Genomic DNA, 10107 nt, shown 5'->3' with positions numbered 1-10107 from the left:
CTGCTGAGGAATGCACCATTAACCTTGAGAGTATCTTGACAATGGTGTATCTGGGAAAGGGCATTTGCTCATTGTAACTTGAATTCACTAATAGGCCCCACTGAGCTAAATTCTGCAGGCCTGCTCTGATGCATTTCTTTTTTTAAAAAAATATGTTTTTATTGATTTTATAGAGAGAGGAAGGGAGAGTGATAGAGAGAAACATGCCTCCTGTACACCCCATACTGGCAATCAAACCTGCAACCCAAGCATATGCCCTGATGGGGAATCAAACCAGTGACCTCTTGGTTAATGGGTCAATGCTCAACCATGCCAGTCAGGCTCTGAAGCATTTCTTGAAAACAGTTCAAATGGGAGGGTTGTCTTTAACACACACAGGTTAATATCATAAGATTGTTGTGAAGATTATAATAGTTTATGATACATTACAAGCGCTTAAAACATTTAGCACAAAGCTTTAAATAAACAGTATATATTATACTTTTATGAAGACCAGACTAATATAGAGACAGTGGGAACGAAAATAAAGAAAAGGATGACACACTTCACTAGAAAGTCCAACTGAATGTGGTGTGCCCATTTCCAAACTTGACATTTATTTTATAATCAGCCTAGTTCACCTATTTTGGTAGCTAGATAGGTTCTACATACTTGAGTACTTCTGTTTACAGAATGGAAAACTACTAACTACCCATCTCCTCTAGATCCAGGTGTCTGGAAGTTCTCATTAATAGGATAATTCAGAAACTTTAAAATAACCTGTAGGTATTTCTGAGGAAAGAACATTTAAATGGACAAACCCAACTTCAATTATAAGGCTCATAAAATCTTAACGTTTTAGATATAAAATCTTGGCATTTTAAGATATAAAATATTTAGATAAAGTTTACATTTCATAAACTACCAACACAACACAAACCAGCACTCCAGCCCACCGACATTTCATATTTATCACCCAAACAGGAGTATAAATTATACCGTTACTAAATTCATAATTAGAAATACAGTAGGAGATCTGAACAACTTGGAAACAAACAGTTTCAAAGTCTTTCATGAGACTGTTAGTTCACATTCAGGGGATCTTGACCTTGTTTGAAAAATGGATCATTTTCAGAAACTGATAAAACCTAATGGACCCTCTTCCTAGAGCAGTGTTTCTCAACCTGTTTTTTACTATCACACTCTCCACCCACCCCAAGGAGCCCTGACATGTTTTTCCTATTCATCCCAGGAAATTCCAATACCACACATACTGTATACTTTTTTTATACAGAGTGGCCCTTTGAAAGGTCATAAACTATTGTAATATATAATATCTCCTCCATCCCCCGAACATGCCTTAGACACTGGGTAACACATGGACAAAATATCACATGTAAACTTAGGGACTTCAGATTAAGGGGCTTCTAAAGACAGGGACCCAGGACCCCATTGATGAAATTCATCTCAAACATCTGAAAAACAATTAAAAATGTTTACCCTTATTTCTTTTTAAAAATATATATATTTTATTGATTTTTTACAGAGGAAGGGAGAGGGATAGAGAGTTAGAAATATCGATGAGAGAGAAACATTGATCAGCTGCCTCCTGCACACTCCCTACTGGGGATGTGCCTGCAGCAGGTACATGCGCCCTTGACTGGAATCAAACCTGGGACCCTTGAGTCCATCGATGAGAGAGAAACATCGATCAGCTGCCTCCTGCACACCCCCCACTGAGGATGTGCCCGCAACTAAGGTACATGCCCTTGACCGGAATCGAATCTGGGACCCTTGAGTCCGCAGGCTGATGCTCTATCCACTAAGCCACACTGGTTAGGGCTACCCTTATTTCTTTTTATTGATTTGAGAGATTTGTTGTTCCACTTATTTATGCATTCATTAGCTGAATCTTGTATGTGCCCTGACCCTCTAACCAACTGAGCTACCCAGCCAGGGCAATCCTTATTTCTAAAACTGTTTCTTCAAAAGTTCCTGGGCCTCACATTCCATCACAGGGAGTTTTCAAAAAGATCTTGTCAGAAACAACACCTGAAATGACATTTGTGACCAGGGTCAAACAAAGATATCCATAATCCATAAGCTAATGATTCTAGACTCATTTATGAATTAGTCATATGACCAGTAGACCACCAAGGCCTTCTGGGGTTAATGAAGTCATTTTGGTGTGACTTCTTCAGAGTTCTCTCCCCCCTCACATGAATCACAGGCTACTATATCCCTTATTTGGCCTTTCTTGTCAGTCTCAGGACATGGCAAACAGAGGCTTGGCTGTCTGGCCAACTACCAAGAAGACAAGCTTGAGCAAGCAAATGGCTCTGGGGATAGGTAAAATGAGAAACAGGTGGGGCAGTAGCAGTGAAAGAGAAGCTGGCTTTTTCTATCACAGGTTGCACTTTCAAATGCTGACCAGGACAAAAGAGTGTTTCTGATGGAAAGTATCTTTTTCCACAGAAAGGTCGATTCTCCCTCAGTGGACCTAAAAGCAAGGCTCTGAATGTTCTTTGGGGATTGTTGCCATTTGAGCTTCAAAGCCCATGTTTTCAGTAAACACAAAATCTTGCCTTACTTTTCTTCAAAGTACTCATCCCCAGATCTATATTCATTGTTCATTTCTTTATTGTACTGTCTTCATCTCATCACAATTTAATTACCATGGACTGTGTGTCTTTTTTTTCAGTGCTCTGTTTCCAGGGCCTAAAAATAAAGCTTGGTTTGTGCTCAATACATGTGCTGAATAATTATTTCAAACTGTCTGGAGCCACTTTCTTGCCTGCAAGCAGAACAAGAGCCTCTTCTACGAGACAAGAATACCAGAAGATGCTATTTTGGAGAATCCCCAGCTGATCACCAACACCATATACACATTAGCTCCTATCTATCACTGTGTCTTTGACCATCCAGGCGGGTGAGAAGAGAAAAATGTACTGACTAATAACACGCTTATTAGAGATTTGCTAAAGTTCACCCTTTTAGTAAAAATTCTGGGGAAACTGTAATTAACCCAAGAGTTTGATGGAAACTGAAAATCACGTGAAAGTGCAATAGAGGCTCTCAAATGCTGCATTTGTCCTCAGCGAAAGTCCAAAAAAATAAATCCCAGGCCGGGATAAAGGTATTGGCAACAGTTACTATGCCAATAAACAATATAACTGACTACTCCCTAAAGGAATTTTTGAGGTTCTACTCTGCAGAGGAATATATTACTGTCCTTGAATTGATCAAAATTACCTATTTGGGGGCCCTCCAAATACCTGGGGAAGAGAGAAAAAAATTATGCACATTTGTGGTCACCTGATAAGGGGTTTTCCACTCCCCAACATCAATAACACACATACATACACTCATTGTACAATTTATAGAGTTGTTTTAGCCTCCTCCATTTACTAAATGGAGTATATTCTTAAGGTGGAAGTCATAGCTCCAATGTTTACAGATAAAAAGGGTAAGCCAAGCGAACACACACACACTGAGAGTAGTAACTGGCGGCTAGCCTGTCCAAAAGGAGGGATGGGCCCAGCCCATGCTGATGTGTGGGAACATAGGACTGGTGGCACCAGATCTTCATATTTTCAGGGAAAGCCAAAATACAAATTTTCCTATTAAAAATTTATACTTTCTTTGTGCTTTCCATGATTCTCCTCTCACATGCTTATCACATCAGACCCAGCCTCCTAAATTACCTCTCATACCCATCATCCTGTCTTGTTACCATTTCCCTTTCCCCAAGTCTTAGGGGCCTCTATTTACGACCTATCTTAAGTAAAATCTCTCCTTTTTTCAATCACTTTGACTTTCTTATCTCTAACCTAATCTGTTCAATCCTGAAGATATGCTTTCTCTTATGCCCTTCTAAGTGGGTAGGTCACCTTGCTCCTAGGTGCTACTTCCAGACATTCTACCTCCATCCTCTCCCCAGTCCCCCAGCAAAGAATCTTATCCTCAGAGCAGATAGTATCCACCTGTGCATCATCTCCTGACCCAGGCCATTACACCTCACTTCTCCATGATTTTAGCTCCAGGTTCACTGCCACTCCCCCTCTTCCCATCATAATCCTTGGTGATTTCCATATCCAGGCCAGTGATCCTTGAATTATCCTGACCTCTACGAAGACCTCCTCTCCTCCAATGACTCTATCCTCCCCCAGACTCTTCCATGGTCATGCCTAGGCCTTGTCTTAATAACTGCAGTCTTGCCCTAGCCGGTTTGGCTTAGTGGATAGAGTGTCAGCCTGGGGACTGAAGGGTCCCCGGTTCAATTCCCATCAAGGACACACGCCCAGGTTTCAGATTCCCTCCCCAGAAGAGGAAATATGCAGGAGGCAGCCAATCAATGATTCTCTCTCATCATTGATGTTTCAATCTCTCTTCCTCGCCCTTCCTCTCTGAAATCAATACAAATATATATTTTTAAAAATAAAAATAACTGCAGCCTCTTCAGAACTTCAGTTTCATGCATCTCATCCACTGCCCAACATGTCCTATCTTTCTAGTTCATTCCCTCCAAAACCTCAATTTCAGCAATCCATTGGCCCTACAACCCTTCCATGACTCCTCAACGCCCTCATGTCTTCACAGATTAAATTCCTTGACCTACTAGTATAATCAGCCCCTAAACATTTGTTCACTACACACTTTTATCTGACAAAGTCTATGCAGCTGCTTGTGGCTGGAGAAACATCTCTCTCAGGGAAAATCAAAGCAATCAGGAAAGAAGAAGGGGAAAAAAAGGTAGAAAGCTTTCAAACAAACAACGTCAGATAAGCAAGGGCATTAGTTGACCCAGCCAAACAGGAGTACTTCTGAAAGGTCAGTAGGTCCAGTCATCTGCAGCAGCCAGGGAGGCCACTGCAGCCAGACCTGGCTTTGTCAATTACTATTCTGTGACCTTAGATAAGATCTGTAACTTCCCCACACCAGGTTTTCTCAAGGATTAAATAACACATGGAGAAGTCAGGCCAGTGAAATCATTTGGTCTGGCCCTGCCAAGGCATTAGGGGTGAATTAAATGTTTGACCAAACATAGCAGGCTAATTTGTAGGTTGATAATTTTGTATGGCTCTTGAATGGTATAGGGCACATGCCTGTATTGCGGGCTCAATCCCCAGGGGGGGCATGCAGGAGGCAGCCAATCAATGATTCTCTCTCATCATTGATGTTTCTATCTCTCTCTCTCCCCTTCCTTCCTCTCTGAAATCAATAAAGAAATACATTTTTTTAAAAAAAGAATAATACATTCCTAATTCTTATTCCTCTAGAGCTGAGCCCTTGACATCCCCAATAACTCATTTTTTTTCTCTCTGCCTCAGGCAAAGAGAAATTAAGTTTTCAGAAGTCACTGCAGATGATGACTTGTTGCACACCCAACGGCTTTCTCACTTTTCACCTAATAGGCTGGCCTATGCCTATAATGCCACTGGCTCCTGCCTGTTTCTCTCACCTCACATCTTATTCCAATTCTCCCCTCCTCGCTTTCTGCTCCAGCCACACACACTGGCTGGCTAGCTCTCCTGGTCTTTTCCTTCAAAACCACCCTGTGTGTTCCAGCCTCAAGGCCTTTGTACTCCATTACTTCCAACTGGACACTCACCCTAAGGTCTTTGTGTGGCTGCCACCTCCTCACTTTTCATCTTAGAGCTCAGATGTCACCCTCTTCAGAGAGATCTCCCCTGACTACCGAACCAAAATGACCCCATCAGGCATATTTTTATATGGCTCTTACAAGGGGTCCTGCAGGCTGGCTGGCTTCTTTGTTCACATGCCAAGCACCCACCTGAGAGGGGTTGGGGCTAAAAGGGGGGCACAATTCTAAGAACACAGTCTTGCTGAAGGATAGAAAAGACTAGGAGAGGAAGCACAGGAACATAGATATTTTATATATCTGGGTCACAGGGCAAGCCATAGAGAAAGAATGGCAAGAGAAGCAAATTGCCTCAAAATATACACATGGAATCTGAATAGTGTACTTTTTGAAGGGAAAAAATGAAATTTGGAACCTGTTGTTTGTTCATAATAGAGAATAAAATTTTAGGTGATTATATTGGGAGGAAAAGTGTCCCCCATCATCTTACATCACCTCATTTGTGTACTTCGCCCTGTTCATTTACTTCTTAGTAATTTAATATTGTGATGAGTGCTCTTTATTTAAATGTTTACTCACTGTCTGTCTCTCCCACCAGATTATAAGCTCTGTGAGTGTAGGGACCTGGCCTGAGTCACAGCACTGTCCCTGAGACATAGCAGGGCCTCAAAAAGTTTTGCTGAATCAATGAATTCTTTCAACAGTTATTTTCAAAGCCCACTTGTGCTTGTCTTAAGAAGTTAAGGTTCTAACACCTGTTCAAAAAGACCTTTCAAGCTAAACTTCCTTAAGAGTGGAGAGGTTTAAATCCGAACCTTAAAGGACCAATCCAATAATAAATCTAGGCCCAGCTCCTCAAAACCAATATTATTCTTTTTTTTAATTCTCACCTGAGGATATGTTTTTTTATTGATTGTAGAGAGGGAGGGAGAGGAAGAAAGAGAAACATCGATGTTTTTCATTGGCTGTCTCCCGCACGAGCCCGAGGGGAGTAGGCTGGTGGGGGAGGGGAACCAAACCCGAAATCTAGGTCCGCGCCCTGACCGGGAACCGAACCCGCAACCTTTGGTGTCCGGGATGATGCTTCAATCAACCGAGCCACCCGGCCAGGGCGCCAATACTCTTATACCCTGGCATCTGGCAAAATTTCTCCCCTCCAACACTTTTGCTTTTCTTCTTCCTGTTGACTTCACCGAGAATCACCTTCCTTCTTGGAGGCGCTCCACGGCAGCTGAACCAGAAAGGTTTCTCAGGAGGCTCACGTCCCAGCTCTAAAGAGGCGGGGGTGGAGCCGGCTTCCCAGAAGCAAACTGCCAGCAGGTCACCTACCCAACCCCCTTCCTCACAGGCTGGCCGCCCAAGGCTTTCTTGAGCCTTGGGGCTTCGTGCGGCCAGGACGCGGCTGGCCTTCTGGGGGGCCTCTCACCCCTTCCTGCCACGGGAGGGGCCGCGCTACTCCCCGGCGACACGCCGGTCTCGTCCCTCACCCACTGGAAACTCTCTCAACGCTGACTCCCCCGCCCGGCCGCACTCCCGAGAGCTGCCAGCCCCTTCAAAGGCTCCCTCTCCCGGAACTGGCTCCACCACACCCCCTGTGAGCTTCACCAAGTCGCCCCTTTCCTCCCCCGCCACTCTCTCCACTCAGACCTTGTCCAGGGTCCCTCGGATCCCAACTTACCCTCCACATCCTGCCCCTAACGTCCCGCCTTCGGCCTCTCGGCCTTCCACTCCTCCCTGGAGACCCGCCCGGGCACTCACCGTGGACGTCACGTTCTCCGTCGGCCGCTTCGGCCCCGAAGAGGAGCAACGATGCCAGCAGGGCGAGGAGCGCCGGGCACCGCCTCGGCCCACACAGCTGCGCCATGACTAGCTCCACCGGCCGCGCGCAGACGAAGCCTCCAGCCGCTGGCCGTTGGGGTCTCGCGATCAGGTGCGAGAAGCCCCTTGCCGCGCACGCGCACTGGAGCGCCTCGCGGGCAGGTGCGGACGCTCGTAGAGGGGGCGCGCTGGCGCTGGCGCAGGCACTGGCGCCGAAGTCTCCGGAAGAAAGCGCCTTTCTCTGCCTCCTACGCCCACACGCGGGAGAACGGTCCTCACTCGCCCTTTGGCCCCCGGTGACACACAGCGACTGCCCACCGTTCAGAACCCCACCACACGGCAAATGGCTCGGTGGGGGCTGGAGCCAATGGCGGCCGCCTGGAAGGAGACGTCGAAGGTGGCCTGGGAGGGGGCGGGGAGCACCTGGCGCAGGCGCAGGGAGCAGGCACCTGCGCGGCCGTCCTCTCTCGGCGCACCTGGGCCCGCCCCCTGGCGCTGGGGAAAGACCCGGGCTAAGGTTAGCTCCGCCCCGGTTAAGCCTGGCTTGCGGGTAGGCGCATGCCCGCTGAGCCCGGGTTTCCTGCTACCCTTGCCCTGGGACTGGTTGATGAAGACCCAGTACCTCCGCCCAACTCCAAGTGGAAGCAGAGGGTGCAGACACGCACCTCCTGAAAAGCTGGCTTTTTGCCCGCCTCAATTCAGTCTTCCTTTGAGGAAGAGGAATTTATTTTTTTCTAAATTCGACGTTCTCTAAGCGCCTCGTCGGAACTTGGTAATGCAGCACTGACCACGTCAGACTAGTCCCTGCGCCTCTAGTCTCTAGATAGGAGCAGCCACAGGGCAGAGTGACTAGCGATGTGACGGGAAGCATGAGCTGGGGTGGTGGGTGATGGGAACCCAGACACATCCCCCATTCAGTGTGAGCTTCTCCGGAGGAGGGGATGGACTTACGAATGAATACCAGCCTCAAGCTCTGCCTCTACAGTTCCCAGTCCTGAGAAGTAGATAAATTATTCACCAGACTGAGATAGGGGCAGCGATAGGGAAGCACAGGCAGAGTAATCAGGCCCTAAAGGAGGAAAGCCCAGAGGAAGTGCCTGACCCAGCGTGGGGTCCAGAGAGACTTCCTGGAAGAGAATCTCAAAAGGAGGATGGAGTGGGACAGGCATAGGAGTAGCGGAAAATAAAAGAGACCTATTGTGCTGGGCAGTGGAGGGGAGCCCATGAAGAGGTGGTTTTGAAAATGAACACTGACAAAAGGGATAATGGACAAACATTCCAGGAATTAGAACAGCAAAGCAAAAAATCCTAAGATAAGGAAGACAACAGTATGTTATAGGAGCCAGGGCCACTCCCACTAGTCAGCCTCCCTCCTGACATATTAATACAGGGGTGGGCAAAATAAATAATACAGGAATAAACTCTGTTTCCTGTAGTTACAACTATAAACCTATTTTCATCCACCCCTGATATGTGAAGAGCCTTAATTGGATAAAATGGTGTTTACCTTAAAGTTTTATGCCAGCCATCTTCTTTAATCTTGCAGTGAGGTCCTGGGACTCCAGATCAAGATTCCAAATGTGAGCCCAAAGATCTCCCCAGCACCTGAGCACTCCACCCCTTCCCCTATCCTACTAAGCCCAGGCTTGAACTAGAAGACTGAGAAGACTGTAGTAAGAGGTGAGGCTGTTGAGGTGGCACAGGCATATTCATTCATTCATTCATTCATTCATTCATCCATCTATGCCTTCCTTCTGTACATTCATTGAGTAACCACTGTGAGTCAGGTACTGTTGTAAATGCTTGAGAAGATACAACAGCAAACAAAGCAAAACTTGTGTCTTGTTTGAACTCCCTTTATAATGTTGGGAACAGTGGTGGAACTAATTTTTTTACACCTCCTCCTCTCTAATAGAAAATTATTTTCAATAATTATTTTATTATTTCATTTTAAAGTTAACAATTGAAAATGAATAGATTTCAATTTTTAGACATATTACTCAAATTCAGTAGAATATGTCAAGTATGAATAAAAATTTGCATTTACCAAATAAAAATATTACACCTTTCAGTTCATACCCTGATTCACTGTTTTAAAATTTAAACACAAAAACTCTAAAAGAATAGAATGGCAGAAGAGTTTCTTCATCTTTAGGATCATAGTGCTATCATTCTAATTTCTAATCTGTTATTTAAATGCAAGAATATGTAGAATCACAGAGATTAGAGATTCAAACTGTGCCTGATACAAACCCAAATGATTATAAATTGTTATGAACTTATTTTCAAAGTGGACCATAAAGCTGAATCTTTAGATGTTCAAGGTTACCCTAGCACAGTGGTTGCCAAACCGTGGCTCGCGAGCCACATGCAGCTCTTTGGCCCCTTGAGTGTGGCTCTTCCACAAAATACCACATGCAGGGCGCGCACGTACAGTGTGATTGAAACTTCGTGGCCCATGTGCAGAAGTCGGTTTTCAGCCTGGGCGAGTCTATTTTGAAGAAGTGGCATTAGAAGAAGTGGGGAGTGTCCGTTGGGCGAGGGGATACACAGGGATACGCAGCGTAGGGGAGGCGCGCACAATTCATGCATGAGTTGAGTGAGCCAGTCAGCAGTCTCATTGTGCAGTGGTTAGTGCTAGTCGCGTCCGCAAATCGCGCTCGGTGACAAAAGTACCTACTCGAAGCATGTATTTTTCCAACCAGCTG

At 45.5% G+C, this 10107-nt stretch overlaps 1 protein-coding gene across 2 annotated transcripts in view; it reads right to left on the bottom strand.

Moving 5' to 3' along the window:
• Window positions 1-7885, bottom strand: part of SPINT2 (serine peptidase inhibitor, Kunitz type, 2) — a 28656-nt gene extending 20771 nt beyond the window's left edge. The window contains exon 1 of one of the 2 annotated variants that reach the window (XM_015570071.1): window positions 7340-7885. In XM_015570071.1, the coding sequence (XP_015425557.1) occupies window positions 7340-7445 (106 nt within the window). In that variant the 5' untranslated portion in view covers window positions 7446-7885. The remainder of the gene's footprint in view (window positions 1-7339) is intronic. The other variant, XM_006773134.2, reaches the window with a different exon arrangement.
• Between the last annotated feature and the right edge of the window lie 2222 nt (window positions 7886-10107).

This window comes from Myotis davidii, unplaced genomic scaffold (assembly GCF_000327345.1).
Source record: "Myotis davidii unplaced genomic scaffold, ASM32734v1 scaffold166, whole genome shotgun sequence".
In the NCBI taxonomy this organism is placed as follows: domain Eukaryota; kingdom Metazoa; phylum Chordata; class Mammalia; order Chiroptera; family Vespertilionidae; genus Myotis; species Myotis davidii.
This window is presented reverse-complemented; position numbering and strand designations above follow the sequence as displayed.